At 30.7% G+C, this 18,984-nt stretch overlaps 3 protein-coding genes across 3 annotated transcripts; all 3 read right to left on the bottom strand.

Moving 5' to 3' along the window:
- Nucleotides 1–856: 856 nt before the first annotated feature.
- On the bottom strand, nucleotides 857–2,637 carry LOC118348125. Its single transcript, XM_035689016.1, has 2 exons — nucleotides 2,388–2,637; nucleotides 857–2,256 (listed from the first exon to the last, which is right to left on the bottom strand). The coding sequence occupies exon 2, from the start codon at nucleotides 2,141–2,143 to the stop codon at nucleotides 1,394–1,396; it is 750 nt and encodes a 249-aa protein (XP_035544909.1). The 5' UTR covers nucleotides 2,144–2,256; nucleotides 2,388–2,637; the 3' UTR covers nucleotides 857–1,393.
- A 3,671-nt stretch (nucleotides 2,638–6,308) lies between these two features.
- Nucleotides 6,309–8,057, bottom strand: LOC118348873. The gene has a single exon (XM_035691409.1). The coding sequence runs from the start codon at nucleotides 8,055–8,057 to the stop codon at nucleotides 6,309–6,311; it is 1,749 nt and encodes a 582-aa protein (XP_035547302.1).
- Nucleotides 8,058–17,802: 9,745 nt separating this feature from the next.
- On the bottom strand, nucleotides 17,803–18,762 carry LOC108988004 (LEAF RUST 10 DISEASE-RESISTANCE LOCUS RECEPTOR-LIKE PROTEIN KINASE-like 2.2). The gene is made up of 2 exons (XM_035691345.1): nucleotides 18,470–18,762; nucleotides 17,803–18,139 (listed from the first exon to the last, which is right to left on the bottom strand). Exons 1-2 carry the CDS (start codon nucleotides 18,760–18,762, stop codon nucleotides 17,803–17,805), a joined length of 630 nt encoding a protein of 209 aa, XP_035547238.1.
- Nucleotides 18,763–18,984: the final 222 nt, after the last annotated feature.

Here is an 18,984-nt window from a genome sequence, read left to right as displayed (position 1 = left end):
ACCAACGAAGGTGAAAAAATAAAGAATTATAAAACAAAATTAATGTGCCCTATTGGTGTGTATGTCATGTAGTCGAAATAACCAATTGATTTTGCAGAAATAGAGAAGCATGAAAAATGAGTATATAGGAAGGGAACTGGAATCAGGCATGCAGAGCAAGTGGGAGTTTTAAAGAAATAAACCGGAGAATATAAACCAAAGAAAAAAAGAGGAGAATATATATATATATATATATATATATATATATATATATATTATAGGATTGAACAACCATGATGATGCAAGGGACCCCTGTTGTCCTAAAGCAGGTCACATGATCAAGTCTTTCCCAACCACCCATCCTTCCATGTGGTCTCTTTATATATAGTTATACGTACCCTCTGCAAACTTCCTCCTCTCAAATCAAGGATTACCAAGGTACAGAAGATCATTAGGATGGTTAATTTAAAACAAAAAATCTAATAACCCCAAGCGTTTCTATTTTTGTCCTTCCCTATATCATCAAATGTGTAACTTCTGTTCTCACAAATGATGTTAATAATTTCTTTCAGAAGACAGGTTCTAGGTTTCATATATATATATATAAAAGTATGAATTAATTTGGGGGAATATATTTCACTTTATAATATTTGTGGGTCTCAAATGATCCAAAGACAAACATACAGGGCTTGTTTATAATGAGCTACATAATTAATTTGGATAACAAAAAGGAGACAAAAGTTCGCATGATCATCATCATTTGAGAAAGGCCACTCATGTAGAAATATATATATATATATATATATATATATATATATAGCAGATAGATGATCATCTGGTGCAAAAATGGTAATCACGTACTTAAACAGCAAATCAGTAAGAGGAAAGAAGCCATTATTATTAGAACACCAGTCAAAACAAACAAGAACAACAGAAAACAAATATATGGTTCATCTCTCATATTCAAAACACTCCTCGCTTACAACCGATCGACTACGTACGTACCTAATCCTAGTCTTTACTCTTCAAGTAAAGAGCTAGTGATAAGGGAACCAAATCAAAGCAGCTTGTACACCATGTGTGAGCAAAGACCAAAAGCATATAAAGAAGAACAGCATGGGACAGCCATGAAAGCAACCGTTACCTGTCATCTAGTGTTCCAAAGCATGTGCGCTTGAATTATGCCGTTCCTTGTCTCTTCCATCACATACACCTCTTTATCTATTTGTTTTCTCGATAAACTGATTACTCTTTCACATTCTAGATGTATTTTTAATTTCTTAATCACATGGACTATCAAGAAACATATAGGAAATTAAAGATGATCATGACTCAATCCACACTACCTATCTGCAAAAGTTAATTAGAAGCAGGAATTATCGATCATATCATTAGAGCAAATTAAGGTGATCAATCACTTCTTGTTCTTGTCTTTGCCATTGGAGAAGATTGAACCTAAGCCGAATAAATTAGCCGAAGGAACATTTAAAATGGGATTAATCCCAACACCATTACCATATGCTCCATGACCCTTCTTCAATGGAGGCTTTGGATAACTCGTTGAAACAGAAGATCGTGACGCTTTTGTTGATAAATGTTTCTGAGAACTCTGCTTAGAATTTTGACCATCATTCGAAAATGGAGCTCGCTTAAGATTTGCTGCAGATCCTGTTGAGTTGCTCCGCGAGAGAAGTGCCGGTAATGGGCACAGGCTCCTACCATATCCCCTGCCACAGCTACTACTACGCTTAAACCGCCAAAATGACTTGGAATTTTGCTTCTCATCCGCTTCATTACTCGTAGTCTTGCTTTCCTTGGCGCTTTCTTGCTTTGAACTTTCACCACTAACAGCACGTGGTGGGGGCATTGGAGGATGAGAACCGCAGTACTGATCCATTTGCTTTGAGGGAACGTTCACCTTTTTCTTGATTTCAGTAGGAATCATTTTCCCATCAGAGAAAAGCTCGTCTGCAGAAGAAGACTCTTGATCGAAACTCTCGTGAACACAGAAGTCGAAATCGATGCTCGAGCCCAAACCCGAGGAGTTTGATCGAAGAGGGCGGCGTTCAACAGGTACAACATCGAATTGGCAAAAATCATGAGAAAATGAAATCCTAGGACTCGTAGCCGTATTAGAGCTTTCGGAGTATAGGTTAATTGCCATTTCTTGAGAAAGCCAAAAATGACACAAACTCAACAATAGACGTCTGAACGGAAGAATACCAAACTACATAACTTGTTTGGAGGAAAAAAGTTCTGACAAGGTTGACGTTTTATCTGCAACGTAAAAATTAATTAAAAAGCAATAAAGGAGTGAAACCTATCAAAGTCTACAAATTCAAAGTCTCAGCAGCCATAAAAGAATATCATAAAGAACTTTGAATTCTAGGGCGGAAATGAGTACTGACATCTCCGGAATTCATATCCAAGGCTTGAAAAACATGTAAACCTGAGAAATATTATATGGTCCTATGATGAAAAACAAAACGGGATAGAAATTATAAGCTCCGAAAGGTGGGAGAGAAAAAACTCCATATTGGGGTAAATATTCTTGGGAGTGGGAGATTGAAACTGACAAACAGATCATGCAGGCCGATAACTGAACTGGCGGAGGAGATCCATTCAAATATAGACGGAGTCCGAGTTTTAAGCACCAAAATTAACAGGCCTCAGGTAAGGTATGTATGTGGTCTAGGAAACTTTTTTAATTATTCGATCTGCTGCCAAGGCCAAAGGGGTGGGGCCTGCGTTGTTTCCAGTGACGTGGAAGGAGAACATTGACAATGACAAATAATATGGGATCGTAATGTTCATTAATTAATTTTTTGCTTATTATTCAGATATATATATATACTAGCAGTGGATGTACGTGCGATGCACGTTTGCACTGTGTTAGATTATTCTAAAATATAAACATCTAGTGTAGAAGAAGAGAAATTAATGATAAGGTCTATGAAGATAACATAATTAATTGTTTAAGCAAATTATAATTGTTTAAAGTCTCTGATAATAGATTTAGACAGACTATATGTTTAAGCAAGTCAGGAAAGTGAATATTACATAATTGTTTTTTTGGTACTAAAAGTAAAGTCTGAAACAACTAAATATTACATACATAAAGTAAAGACTGAAACGACTAAATATTACATAATTGTTTCTTTTGGTACTAAAAGTAAAGTTTGAAACAACTGAATATTACATAATGGATTCAAAGTGGTGTGTTCTCCTCATTCACAGTATTGTTCTCCTCATTCGCAGCATTTATGGAGAGAACGTTGAAGTTTTTGTGACGTTGTTTTTGGAGTTGATCTAAATCTGCACCCAATTGTATGATCCATTTTTTTGTTGAACATAATTTTGCAATATTTTGGATATACGGTAAATGTTCCTGTATGGTGAATAAATTTAATGTAAAATATATTTTTAATAACTTCCTATTTGAATATCTAAAATTAAAATTTTTTAAAATATAAATTGGAATTTGAATAAGTTGGTTACCTCTCCTGTATGTTCCATTAGTTCGATTGCTGTGCAACCTAGAGCTTCTTCTGCGATTTTACCGAACATGACAGCTCCTAGTCGTCCATTACCATCGTCAACTTCGATGTAAGATCGACAGCTATATAAACAAACTATATTTTTTAGTCTGAATGATTAAGCAATAATTTAAATATAATATAAAATTGATTAAAGGAACATTTACGACGTAAAATATGAATATAAGATGTATACCGGGGTTGTGCATTACTCATGTATTTGCAATGATAACATTGAAATTTTTCATTTTGTTCATATCCAGTCCCCTTTTTACATCCAATGCAGGACATGTAGAAGAATATTTGATGGAGATCAACCACACAAATAGGTGCTTTAATCCAAAATTTTGCTTTCTGCATTAATTTTGCAACAGATATATATTTTTAGTGGTTGTAAATAATATGTAGTCTTAAGATAAGGTTAGAAATGTACCGTCATCGGCTGTAATGATTTAAGAAAACCAGCAAGATCATCAAGCTTAATTATGTCTTTCATGTCAACATTTGATGTCGATGCTGATGCTGATGCCGTTGTGTGATGTAGATTTTTTTCGACGATTTCTTCAAGCAGTGCATGATTTAGCATTGTCCTAAATATTTTTAGAATAATTTAAAATGAATGAGAGAAATAATGGAGGAAAAGATATAGTAGGTACAAATTGTATATGTATATAATAAAGTAAGAAAGAATTACCATTGACATAATGGAGTTGCAGCAGGGATGACAGGATTTAAGGTAAATATACTTGTTGGTTGAGACGAAAGAGAGAGACCTATATTATAAAGAAAAGATATTTGTTAGTAGATAATAACATTCTATTTTTAATAAATGTTGATATTATAAGTTGTGTGATATACCATTGTATGAACCAACTTTTATACGTGTTGCGAGTAGAGTTGGCTTAGCTTCAATAATATTAGAGATTGTTCGGCATTCACCATCCACAAATCGACTCCACATAGTCAACCATATGGGCATTAGGCTGTAAATTTTAGGAGAAAATATTTAAAAGTGTAGCATGATGAAATAGTATTGAAAATAAGTTAATTAAAGAATTTATAATATCACATATATAGTTGAGAAATCTTTTTTACCTCTGGTCGATAACATATATTTCTTGAATCTTTGTTGGCCCATGTTTTGAGGTAATTTCTCTAGGAGGTTTCATGTATATTGCGATCGCCAGAATAGCTGTCCAATTATGTAAAAAAAAAATTGTGAAAACTGAATAAGAATATCAAGATGTACGTTAAATATATCGATGTGATATTTACCTATTTCAGTTCCAGTGTCTTTGTACTCATGCAGATTGGTGAATGGGATAATATCATATTCTGGTGGTTGTAATTCCACTTCGTTATCTTGAATGTTTTCGATGATTGTTCTTGAATTTAAGATCCACTGGTATTCATGCGCTTCAATTCTATGCCTGGGATCTAAAGGCTTAACATAAGCATTACTGATGTAGTAAGACCGGAAGATGTGCAACATGTCATTACGTAGGTCTATATCTTTGCCGAAAATTGTTGCTTGTAGTCGGTTGCCCTGTATAATATTGTATAAATGAATAGTTATTTCTATTCTATTGATTGTAAAATAGTATTTATTAAATATATATAAGATTTAATCTGAGAATATAGTTAGAATGAATCTATGCTGTAAGGGGAAAACATATTTATTTTGGATATATCATGTGAAGGAATATAATATAAATATTAAGTATATTTTTGCAAGAATGATAATGATATTAATGTGTTACCTCAGGGTCTATCAATGTCAGATTTTGATATTTTGTCGGTGAATGTTGTGCAGTACGTTTGGGAGATTTGTCTGACACAATCATCTTGATGCTCCAATTTTTTGTACTTGGAGTAATGTCTTTGATTGAGGTATAGATAGTCCGCATGTTGAAGCCTACTTATAAATGAAGAGAAAAAAAATATTAGTTTAAACAATTGAATTTAAATAAGACAATTTCAATAATAGAAAAACAGGAAGTTCTGAAAATTACATAATGGAAAAACAAATTGTATTTAATTGAGAGGTATATATTGAAATTTGATTACTTACAGAAGTTTATGATGGATATGCTAGTGTTAATAATTCTTTATAAACAATATTATTTGTTTCAGCTTCTTCACAATCTTGAGTTGATACTGGTCTTATAAGAACCTTTACTGAAGCAGAAGTCTTGGCTCTTGATAGTGCTACATAGAGTTGGCCATGACAAAATACAGGTTGAGGCAAGTATACACCAACAAAATCTAATGTCTGTCCTTGTGCTTTATTTATTGTCATTGCAAAACTTAATCTGATAGGAAATTGTGTTCTTTTGAATGGAAAACCACTATTGTCATCTGCATTTGGCAAGAAAGGAATTCTTGGTATGAAAACTCTTTTTCCGGTGTGGTGACCAACTGCAATTTTAGCATCAATGATATTTCGTTCAAAGTTGCGACAAATAAGACGTGTTCCATTGCATAAACCTTCTGAAGGATTGACATTTCTGAGTAACATGATGGGACAATTTTTTTTTAATAACAGCTCATGAGGTGGAAGTCCATTTGGTGTCAATGTATTTAAAAAATCCTCCATGATTCCTTGTTCTGATGTATCAATCGTTTCATCGAAACTATAGTATTGTGTAATTGTACCAGGAAATCTTTGAATAAGTATTGTATTTATCTCATCGACAGAGTTGTTCTTTGGTGTCAAGATAGCTCGATTTGTCATTTCGGATAAATTTTCTGAATAGCTGCCAATATCTTGGAAGACTGCATCGATCAGATCATCTAAAGACTCCACATCATTTCTGTAAGGAATGAGCATTTCATTGGAATTTTGATCTTATTCTCAATTGTGATTGGTGTTGTTCCATTTCCGACCTGAAGTAAATAATTTGAGAAGTTTGGATCGAATCTTGCTCGCATATTCTCACTCAACCTAATCTTAGTTAAAGTAGACCACAAATATGACGATGCTAAACTGGCATTAACTTCTTCTTGTCTTGTGCCTTTCCGAATCACAGGTAAGACTTGACGAAAATCTCCACCGAATACGATAATTTTTCCACCAAATGGTAATCTTGAATCAGTTATGTCTTGTAACATTTTATCCAATGCTTGCATACATTCTTTTCTAGACATAGGTGCTTCATCCCATATGATTAGCTTTGCAAGACGTAACAATTTGGCAAGAGCACTTTGTTTGCTTACACAACAAGTACTATTTTTGTCAAGATCTAATGGAATTTTGAAGCGTGAATGGGCTGTTCGACCTCCAGGTAAAATAGATGCAGCAACACCAGACGATGCAGTTGCAAGAGCAATTAAGTTTTTTGATCTTACTGTAGCGAGAAGTGCTTTATATAAGAATGTTTTCCCTGTTCCGCCCGGACCATCAATAAAAAATGCAGCAGATTCATTTAGAAGGACTTTCTGCAAAATTGATTCATATGCGTGTTGTTGTTCAGAATTAAGACTCATCGAAGCCATAAGATCTTCTTCTGGTATTGAAACTGCAAATTCATCATTTATTTCTCTAGCTTCAGTTTCGTTCTGATCAAAAGAGACATCATGTTCTATTAAGTGAAACATGTTTATGTCTTTTCCCATCGATTCAAGTGTAGAAGAGATGCTTCGTAAGACTTTTGTCCTAATATCTGCTGATGTTGCAACACTTGTTTGGAAATCACTTGACATATCTTGTTCAAAATATTCCCAAAGTTCTCTAGGATTTGTTGGATTACAGTATACTAAAATTGTTGCAAATAGCCGTCTTAAACTGTGTGGTATTTGGTATAAGGAAGCCTCTTGCATACAATCTTGCAAACTGGTATCTCTTTGTAACAAACCATGTAATGTAGCTGCTTCACGAAAGGTTGGTGCAGTGACGTTGCCAACTGTTTTGATGTGGTCAAATGATAAAGGGCCTCTTATATGATTTAACAATATCCGTAAGTAATACCTTTCACCTTCGAATGGACTTGCTGTAACAATGCGGCCTATAACAGTTTTCTTCTTTCTTGGAGTCCATATTTTGTGTTGTTGGTTCCAAACAAAAGCTTCAGGAAATTCTTTGTACAGTAGTTTTCGTGCATTTTCATTAGTTTGATTTGTTGAAAAGAATTCAGTCAACATTGATTTTGCCGTAAAATCAGATCTCAGAATATTGTTAAGGTTGTCATGTGCATGAAAAGCTACCAGATGTTGATTTTCAAGATGTAGATATAAACTGTAAACTGATGGATGCATTTCATTAAGAATAAAACCGTATATTCTCCACATAGCTTCTGGTGGAGCGATCCATCTGGCTGATTGAAAGTGTTGGATTTCATCTATATCTTGGATGTTTTGTCCAGGAATCAAGTTGAAAGCAACACGATCATGACCTTTATAAATGTACTTATAAAGGTATTTGACTGCTTTGATTGTTGAGCAAATTTCTACATTCAAGTGACAATCAAATTTTGCGAGGAGATATGGATTATGTGGAACAACCCAACGGTTATCTAAATCTTTACCTCTGACTTTGACAGTCATTCCATTATCACAACGTTTGTACTGTGGGAAACAATCGATTCCAACGGTTGTGTTAGGTACAAAACCTTTTGGAAAGTGGTTTTTACAACTGCCATTTGCTTTCATACACACATTGTTCGGATTCAGTACTCCACAGGGGCCATGCATCATATGTCTTTTTACTGTCTTGTGTAAATGTAGATTTTTTTCTCTGTCTGGTATTTCTGCTGATACAATTTCATCAAAAGATTCTGGAGTATAGATTTTCCAATCTCTTTGTAGTATGATCAAGAAATGTGCATGTGGTAGTCCTCTTTTTTGATGTTCAATGACGTATACGTATGCTGAAACTTTCCCAAATATCTCCCGTTTGAATAATTCATCCTTCAGTTCTTCTAATTTTGCTCTAAAGATACGTGCAATCAAATCAGGACGATTTTGTGCTTCTTCTTGTGGACCCAATTCATCTAAAATTTCTTTCCAACTTGGGTTGCATGTCATGGTTAAAAAGATGTCCGGTTTTCCAAAGCGTTGGACTAAAGCCATTGCTTCCATATATCTCTTACGCATATCTCTTGGACCTCCAATAAAAGAAGAAGGCAGAATGATGCGTTTACCAACTTTAGAAGCATTGCTTTGTCCAATTGATAGACTGTCAACAATTCCTTGATATACTTCAGATCGAATCTCTTGTTGCTTATTACGAAAATAATCCAATCTTGACGTCTCAATTTTTACGTACATATCAACAACAAACTGCTGTAGTAAACGGCCCGAGAATAGTAAAATAGATTTTGTATTTTTCCTAATTTGAAGTTTGTAGCAATAGTACTCGCGACATGAGACAACCTGTTGTTTTCTGTTTTTTTTCAGCACTGTAAGATAATAAATTTAATAAATTAGAAATGTAACATTGTTATATTAGAACAATTAAAAGTTAAAAGAAGAATTATTATTTTAACCTTCTTGTTCCTTTATAAGCAGTTGTTCTGCTGATACTGATTGTTGAGGGTCGACTGATGCTCTTGTTACTTGTTGTGGTAGTCTATCACCTTTCTTTATTCTTAATATTCCTTGGTGCCAACCAGTATCACCAAAAGGAAATAACAATGGATACTGCAGTGGATCATAACAGCCAAAATAGTATTGGACTATATGACTTCCACCTGCATGATTGAATACCACAATATTTCGTCCTCTCAAATGTTCTGAATCATCATCTTCAATCCAAATAACTGCTACTTGAGAAGCTGACGGAGTGTTAAAAACACGCTGATCCAAACCCACATCTGATCTGATATGAATTTTGTGATTTTCCAAATTGGGCAGATCTCCAAGAGTTCGAAAGAATGTTGAGTATGGATTAACATGAAGAATATCCATAAGTTGAGCAACAGTTGATGAATCCAATCTTCCAATGTCATAAATACGATTGTCCAATTCATGTTCGGTATCATAAAAATATAATTGTAGATATGAAGGATGTCCATCCAAAGGAGTCAAATCATTAATATAATGATAGATTTGACCTTGAGCTCGAAATGTGTAAATACCTTTGTTCCTTCTACACAAATCTCTATCAAATTTAACTCCAAATGATGTGAAAGCAAATTTGTTATTGTATGTGCGAACATACGTAAGAAAGTTGGTTGATTCAACTGTGTTGGAAGTAAACAAATGGTAAAGTTGTTCTGGAACATCATTTGTAGTTAAAGAGATTGTTCCATCGGCACAACAAAAACCTTTTGTTTCATGTTGAAATCTTTTTGCTTCACAAAATTTACAGAATGGTACTGATGGTAAGAGAGTTGCCTCAAATGGCACTGTTTGTAATATTTTCCTATGACCAGCTGATTGTTGATGTTGATTTCCTATGGAAGAAAGATGAATCATAAAAGTGAGGTAAATGTTTAAAGTTGCTATAGTTTCAAATGGTGGTATCATTGAATGAAGTTGTATATAAGAAAGGAAAAGAAAAAAGAAATACGATTTAATTTTATACATCTTTCTTACCCCGAAATAGAGATTTTGTTGATGTAATTTCAACTGTGTTTATTTCCTGATAGAGTGCTCCAGAACTACCAATATTAGAGCTATAATCGAATTGTTCAACGGAGGATATATCACTGGTTCCAGCTCCGGCACGAAAAGTGCGTTGTCTTTTTGTACAATATGGCCTGACTTCTTCATTATTGTTTACGGATTCTATATGATCTCCCAACACATTTGTTTCATCCTCAACGATTGGTTGGGAGAAAAATTGTTCTTCATGTTGAGTAGTATCATTCGTAAAATTCCTTTGTTGTAGATGTTTTTCTTTCTTTTTTTGTCGTATATGTTCTCTTTCTTCTAAAGAAAGAGTCTCATATAAATTGTTTATCTTAGAATGTTTTGTAGTACCTTGGGAATCATTTTAAACAAGAATCAAAGTTATAAGAATATCGAAGAATTAATTAATCATATAATGATAAATTTGTACTAATTTATTAATATAAGCTTACCACTTTTCATTTATATATGGAATGAAATAATTCTTCTCGATAACTGGATAAAAGAGAAACTCATAATGATGCAAATTGAAAAACCTTTTTAATCTAAGTATGTATTCCAACAGAATAAAACAACCTATTGAAAAAGATATATTTATAACATTGTTGGTTACCTTGGTAGTCTTGATAAAAGACTAAAATAACTCAGTCAACTCAGCAAATTTAACGAAGCTGTAAAAAAGAAATAATGAAAATTAGAAATAAACCACCAATAGATATAGAAAATATATAATTGTTATAGCATGAATTGCTGATGAAGAAAGTAGAAATAAAAAACTTACAGTTAAATTAAATATTTAAACAAATAAAAGGAAACAACAAATTTTGAAATTCATGAAAATGTTATATTTTGTTTGCAAGTTTTTATATATATTTTTTGTCTCAAGTTTTTGTCAAATTCTTTAATTAAATTTTTGATTTTTAATAATTTCAACATTTTAGTAATAGATTATGTATAATTATATGGGTAAAACTGTAATCAGAATAAATTATGAGGTTTTTAATTTAGATATAAATAGCAAAAGGAAATAAAATTTGCTTAGTAGTAAAATAATAGTAAAAGAAGTATAATTATATAATTATAATTTAAAAATATTTTAACAAACTTTATTATTAATATTCATAAAATTTTTATTTCATTATGTTCTTGAAGCATATTTTAAAATACAAGTTTATGCACAATATTAATTTTATTGAATGTGTACTTTATTTTATTAAATTATTTAATTAAATTTTTGATTTTTAAAAATTTCAATATTTTACTAATTGATTATGTATAATTATATGAGTAAAACTGTAAATATTGATGTAAGTATTTACATATAGAACTAAATTTGTCGGTAGAATTTCTTGTCTCAAGTTTATATATATAAAAACTTTCATTAATACCACTACTAAAATTTCATTTTTTAAAATCTAATAATTATTTAATCAGAAAGTATATCTTTATTATTTACAAACTTTATTATTAATATTCAAAAAATTTTTATTTCATTTGTTCTTGAAGAAATATAAGTTTGTGCACAATATTATTTTTATTGAATGTATACTCTATTTTATCAAATTATTTAAATAAATTTTGGATTTTTTGAAATTTCAATATTTTACTAATTGATTATATATTTATGAAATTATTTAAATAAATTTTGGATTTTTTAAAATTTCAATATTTTACTAATTGATTATGTATAATTATATGGGTAAAACTGTAAATATTAATGTAAGTATTTACATATAGAACTAAATTTGTCGGTAGAATTTTATGAGTAATTTTATAACAATTTTTAAATTTTAATATTTTAACAAACTTTATTATTAATATTCATAAAATTTTTATTTCATTATGTTCTTGAAGCATATTTTAAAATACAAGTTTATGCACAATATTAATCTTATTGAATGTGTACTTTATTTTATTAAATTATTTAATTAAATTTTTGATTTTTAAAAATTTCAATATTTTACTAATTGATTATGTATAATTATATGAGTAAAACTGTAAATATTGATGTAAGTATTTACATATAGAACTAAATTTGTCGGTAGAATTTCTTGTCTCAAGTTTATATATATAAAAACTTTCATTAATACCACTACTAAAATTTCATTTTTTAAAATCTAATAATTATTTAATCAGAAAGTATATCTTTATTATTTACAAACTTTATTATTAATATTCAAAAAATTTTTATTTCATTTGTTCTTGAAGAAATATAAGTTTGTGCACAATATTATTTTTATTGAATGTATACTCTATTTTATCAAATTATTTAAATAAATTTTGGATTTTTTGAAATTTCAATATTTTACTAATTGATTATGTATTTATGAAATTATTTAAATAAATTTTGGATTTTTTAAAATTTCAATATTTTACTAATTGATTATGTATAATTATATGGGTAAAACTGTAAATATTAATGTAAGTATTTACATATAGAACTAAATTTGTCGGTAGAATTTTATGAGTAATTTTATAACAATTTTTAAATTTTAATTCAACTATAAATAGTAAAAGGAAAACAAATTGTTTAGTAATAAAATAATAGCAGAAGAGGTATGATTAATATTCATAAAATGTTTATTTCATTTTGTTCTTGAAGCATATTTTAAAATAGAAGTTGTAAAATTCAATCATAATATTCAATGACTCAAGGAGCATTGAAAAAATTCAGAATATTTTATTTTTATATTATTCTCACATTTTTCATTATTAAAGTAAATCTCTTTTATTTTGAAAATTCTAAAGATATTATAATGATAGAAAATCATTTAGATAAAAAGATTTTAGTTAATTAAAAATATTATAAGATTTAAATTATATTAAAAACTCTAATTATTTACACGATTTTAATTTTTTAAAATATTTAATGAAATTCTATCATTTATTTTACTGTTTAGAACTATTTATTACTGTAATTGTTTATTATTATTCACGAGTAATGTTTAGTACTGTTTATTATTGTATCACATATTACAGGACTGTTAATTACTATTTATACTGGTTAGTAGTATTTATTATAAAAAAATCTTCATTACCTTTTAACACTCTACATTTCATATTATTTTTAATTTTTATTATTTTTTTATCAAATATTTATTATATGTATAATATTTATTATAAAATTTTTATTTCATTTTGTTCTTGAAGCATATTTTAAAATATAAGTTTATGCACAATATTGATTTTATTGAATGTATACTCTATTTTATCAAATTATTTAATTAAATTTTCGATTTTTAAAAATTTTAATATTGTACTAATTGATTATGTATAATTATATGGGTAAAACTGTAAAAATTGATGTAAGTATTTACATATAGAAGTAAATTTGTCGGTAGAATTTTATGAGTAATTTTATAACAATTTTTAAATTTTTTTTTTCTATAAACATGCATATGTAACTAATAAGATATAACATTTAAATATGTTGGAATAACATTTATTTTGAAATTATAATTTAATACAGCTCAAAGTTCAAACAGAATAAATATTGAATAAATGATATTAAATAAATAATTTAAAAGATTCTAAAATCGGAGAAGCAAAATAAACTATTTCAGTTATCAGTTCACAATATGAAATTAAAAAGTTAAAAGATTCATACTTTTGATATTTTTATATGAGCAGCTAGTTGTTGAGATATTTTGTTTCCACTTTCAATTTCATGGAGCTCAACCTATATAAAAAATTCAACAATATAAAATTTTAGTAAGAACAAAAGTAGAGTTGTAAAAAAAAAAAAAAAAAATTTACTATTATTTAATATTTTCAGATGGAAAATTGTAAATAATACAACATATAAATAGTTAATCATTTATTTGATTTCGGAAACAATTTATTTTGAAAGCAGTTTCTCTCTCTCCTACGCGATTCCGGAGGTCGGCTCCTCTCCTCCAGCGAAGCCCGTTGCCGGCGAGCGCCGGCCATCATCACCGCCTACACCGGCGTGTTCCCCTCACGCCGATGAGCATCCCCGACACCACCAATGTTCCTCACGCGCAGCCATGCTTCTCCTCCGTGGAAAGAGAACCGAAATGGGTTTCTCCCATTTATGTGGTTTTCTGCCGCCGTACGCGGCCACCGGAGGGCACGACCACCACCGAGGAGTCCCCCTCAAGGTGGCGATCATCCCACCCACCTTCGAAGGCCGCCACGCGCAGCCCTCCGTCTCCCCCACGGAAACCGAACGAAAATGGGTTTCACCCATTTGTTTGATTTCGCGCCGCCGTACGTCGCCACCGAAGCTCACGGCCACCACCGAGGAGTTCCCCTCAAGGCGGCGACCATCGCACCCACCTTCGGAGTCTCCCACGCGCAGCCCTTCGTCTCCCTCCGTCTCCCCCACTCAAAGGCACACGGACAAACAGAAAATTATATTGGAGAATCAGAAAAGGGAAAAACAAAGTTAGAGGTGAAATAGAAGTGAACGGCGTACCAACGGCGAGAAGAAATCTCAGGAGCACGGAAAAATTTTTTCTTCGAGTTGAGTTTGGGAATTGTTCTGTAAATGTGAATTGTGTATAGATTAGATGAGATATTTCATCTCTTATATGTGAATATTAGATATTTTACTTAGATATTTTTAGTCTGTAAACGGTGCTAACCGAACGAAGAGGAAGAGGAAGGGAAACACTGAAATTCGAACTGAATTTCAAAACGGAACGAGAAAAGCGAACTGGAAAAAAAAAAACGGTGCCACTGTTCACTACTGTTCATCTTTATACGTGCTTTTAAGATAAGGAAGATATTAAGAATAATGTTAGAGAGAAGTCATTATAACAGTGCATATTTTGTATTCATTATATGGTTACTTTTAATTGATTATTTTTAACACTCACTTAAAAAGATATATAATATAAATAATATCACATTATATATATAAAATGAATATTCTTAATAATAACTAACAACTAACAAGATTTGCAAGAAGCTACCTGCTAGCGCTGTTTTGGATCCATACTGCCTGATCATCTAATAGTACCATGTGTCCCACGTACGTACGTACCCGCTATTGATAGCCACTCCTTGCAAACGTTTTTTTTTTTTTTTTGGTGAAACCAGTGGCTAAAAGACTAGCCTATAAATGATTGCCGCTCTCCCACTCTTTGCATCCTGACGATGAGATGTTTATAAGTCAGTCAACTAGTTACATAAAATATTGTTGGCATTAATGCATGCCGATTAAGATAAAAATAAATATTAGTGTATTTATTTTTATAATTATTCTCGATCTCATTAAGCGGAGTATTTTTCACTCTACATTTATGAATAGTAAAACATTTAAGTTATTTATTGAAATTTTTAATCAAATTTTACAATTTAAATAATATAAATACTGTCATTACGAGAAAATTATTTATTTATAATTAGTTATTTTCTATAAAAATAATTATTTTTTATTAAAATGAGTATGTTTTCTTATATGATATATTCACTTATTTGAGAATATAAGAATTTTATCACAATATATTTATAAAGTTTACGAGGATTTTATGATCTTGACTCGGAAATTCGTGTTATAGATGGGGTTTGTATTTATCCACTTAACTCGTAAGATTTTCACCTAAAACTTGGTGGCGTTGAAATTGAGGTAACATTAGCCGGTTCGATTACAGGGGGTGAATTTTGGTGAATCAATCATTAATGCCGAGGCTGATACCTTTGGATAGGGGCCTAATTATAAGTAATAATAACACAAATTATGGCGACCTAGCTAGCGTCATTATATATATATATTAATGCTTCACCTTCCTTCTAATAATAATGGACTCATATTTCTCAGTACCATTCGGTTAGGTGAAGGCATAATGATATTGCACCATATATATATATAATATATATATATATATGGGAACGACTCTAAGTGTTTTAGTCTCGAAATGTACTTGATATAATGATTTAAATAAATAAAAAAATAATTTATTTATCTGAGAAAAGAAAATATAAGATTAAAAAATAAGATTAAAAAAAATCTAAACTTCAGCAAAGTATCTAACTTCGGAACTATTAAGGTATTTTGGTAAAATATGATCTTTCATTAAATTCTATAAGAGAGTTACACGTCAAATGGTCAACGGTCTTAAGGACCTTTTGTTAAAATATGATCTTTCATTAAATTTTATAAGAGAGCTATACGTCAAATGATCAAGAATTTTAAGGGTCTTTTGGTAAAACAAGACTTAATGAACTTAACGAAAAAATAAGAAAAATTAACGGAAAACAACAAAAGTTATTATTCACAATTAGATAGCCATTTATTATAATAATATATATATATATAATTCTTGATCTTCATCTTAAAATACAGAACCTGATGATATGAGATTCTGAGAAAAAATAAGAGGAGCTTTGTAACCTTCAAACATAGCCGTATTACAAGAAAAATAAGTATTTGTGACAGATTATTTACGACGAAAATAGACTTATTTTAATAAAAAATAGTTATTTTTATAGGTAATAACTGGTTATAAATAAACAGTTATCTTGTAATGACGTACGGCTTCGGACTCAATAATCGTAAGTAAAGACAATAAGAGATTGTTTGGGAATATGTTTCATTTCATTTCATCTAATCTAATCTCATTTCTTTCCTAAATATTACTTAAATACAAACATTTTTAAATTTCAAAATTTCAAAATTTTCATTTAATAATTACCTAATGATTTTAATTTTTCTAAACTTCCAAACAAACCATAAAAAACAATTCAACTTTTTTAAATTACAGAATCAATATTAAAAAATTATATTTTAATAATATTTTAACTTTATAATATTTTTATTTAATTTTTTCTTACTCATTTTTCAAAACCTAATTAAATATCATAATTTTAATTATTTTATTATTATTTATAAATTTTCATCTTATCTTATTCTTCAAGCATTCATTAACACTTAAAAAGCTGTAGGTTTGACGTGTGTAATGTATCCCTCCACGTCAAACGTCATCGGACGTACCTCTAGTTAGACGGTTTAATGAATGGGCCAGGAAGAGAGAAGTGATACCGTCCTTAAATTCAACTTGATGGGCTTTTGAGACGAATATATTCGATTGGTAGCCACGATTCGATAATTTTCTATCTAGCCCATTTTATTTTTAGCATTCCCGTAAAAGATTATTTTAAAAAAATAGAGATAATGTATTTTTTTCTATTTTATTTTTAGAAACTAAATTAATTAAAAACCAAAAATATTCCTCCCACACCCCTTTTCCTCTTTCCGGTGAACAGAAAAATGATCTCCCGGTCACACTAAAGTCTCGTTATTTTCACAATTTATTTCATCTTATTTAATTATTATAATTTTTTTTTAATTTTCACACAAAATAAAATAAATAATTCATATTTTTCAAATTTAAAAATAAAAAATAATATTAAAAAAATATATTCTAATAATATTTTATTTAATTTTTAATTTTTATTTCAACTCACCTCATATCATCTATAAAAACAAACGGATGCTGAAAAAGTTGAGATTTTTCTTTCCAGTGGAGGTTGTTGTGAAACATGAAGCCGTGGAATTTCGAATTATTTTCTGAAAACCACACTCGGAGATGAAAGTTATGACTATTTTATTGGATTAGGTGCATCTCACCTAGCTAACAAACTTGTTATTTTTATGATTTTCTTTCTCTAGTTTCAATTTGCACTCTGCCCAACATATATTATAATTTAGTTAGTTTTTCCATAAAAAATATAGCAACATATATATTAACCCTTACATTGACAATGAAGTTGTCGAAGAATCTAGAGGTGAATCCAGGACGGGCTTTGGAGGAAATGGCAAGGACTGAAGAGCGGAACCTTCCAACATCCCTATAACTTTTTCGATAGATGGTCGATCTGAAGGATTGGTCTGAATGCACCATAAATTTACTATTATCATCTTTTTTATTATGTCTTCTTCATCTCCTGTAACATCACAAGTACCAAGAGTCTCGCCCTGTTCAAGCTTTTTATAAATCCCTTGTGAAAAATATTTTTCGCTGGCTCTAGAGGTTCCACCTTCAATATTTTTTCTTTCTCCAACCATTTCAAGAACCAACATTCCATAGCTGTAGACATCAGACTTATGAGAGACTCCACCAAAGATTCGACTAAATACTTCTGGTGCAATATATCCTATAGTTCCTCTCGTGCCCATCATTGACACAACACTCTCTCTTGTTTTGTACAGTTTAGCAAGGCCAAAATCAGAGATTTTCGGGCAAAACTTTTCGTCCAGAAGTATATTATGTGGTTTTATATCAAAATGTAGAATCCTTGTCCTGCAACCACTGTGCAAGTACTCTAGTCCTCGAGCAATGCCGACTGCAATTTGGAACATGGTCTTATTTTCCAAATGACAATTTGCAATGTCTAAAGCTCCTTTATCGTATATGAACCTGTCAAGAGATCCATTAGGCACAAATTCATAGATTAGAGCTCTTTTACTCCTTTCGTAGCATTCTCCCAAAAGAGAGACTATATTAACATGTGATGTTCTACTAATGCTTGCCACCTCGTTAATAAATTCTTTTCCATTATCTTTGGACTTGCTCAAAACTTTCACCGCCACGATACGCCCATCAGGTAGCTTTCCTTTGTATACAACACCAAATCCGCCTTGTCCTACTTTATCTTTGAATGACTTTGTTAGTTTCTTCACATCTGAATAAGTATATCGCTTTGGGGCCATTGATCCAAAATTCACTATGATTTCCTCAGCATTGAAATGATAATTCTTTGCATCTCTTTTCCACCTGGCCATTGTATTAATTGACAAGCGTCCTCTCTTAACGCTACAGATAATCACTAGAGAGAGAACTACAATCCCAACAACACCTGTTGGAATACCTGAACGCAAAGAATGGTTTTTTCGTCAAAGTATTTCATGAGTAGAGAACAAAAAATGAAGGAT

This window comes from Juglans regia, chromosome 1 (genome assembly GCF_001411555.2).
Source record: "Juglans regia cultivar Chandler chromosome 1, Walnut 2.0, whole genome shotgun sequence".
NCBI classification, from domain to species: Eukaryota; Viridiplantae; Streptophyta; class Magnoliopsida; order Fagales; family Juglandaceae; genus Juglans; species Juglans regia.
The sequence above is the reverse complement of the archived record's forward strand: the minus strand, read 5'-3'. Positions and strand labels throughout refer to the sequence as shown.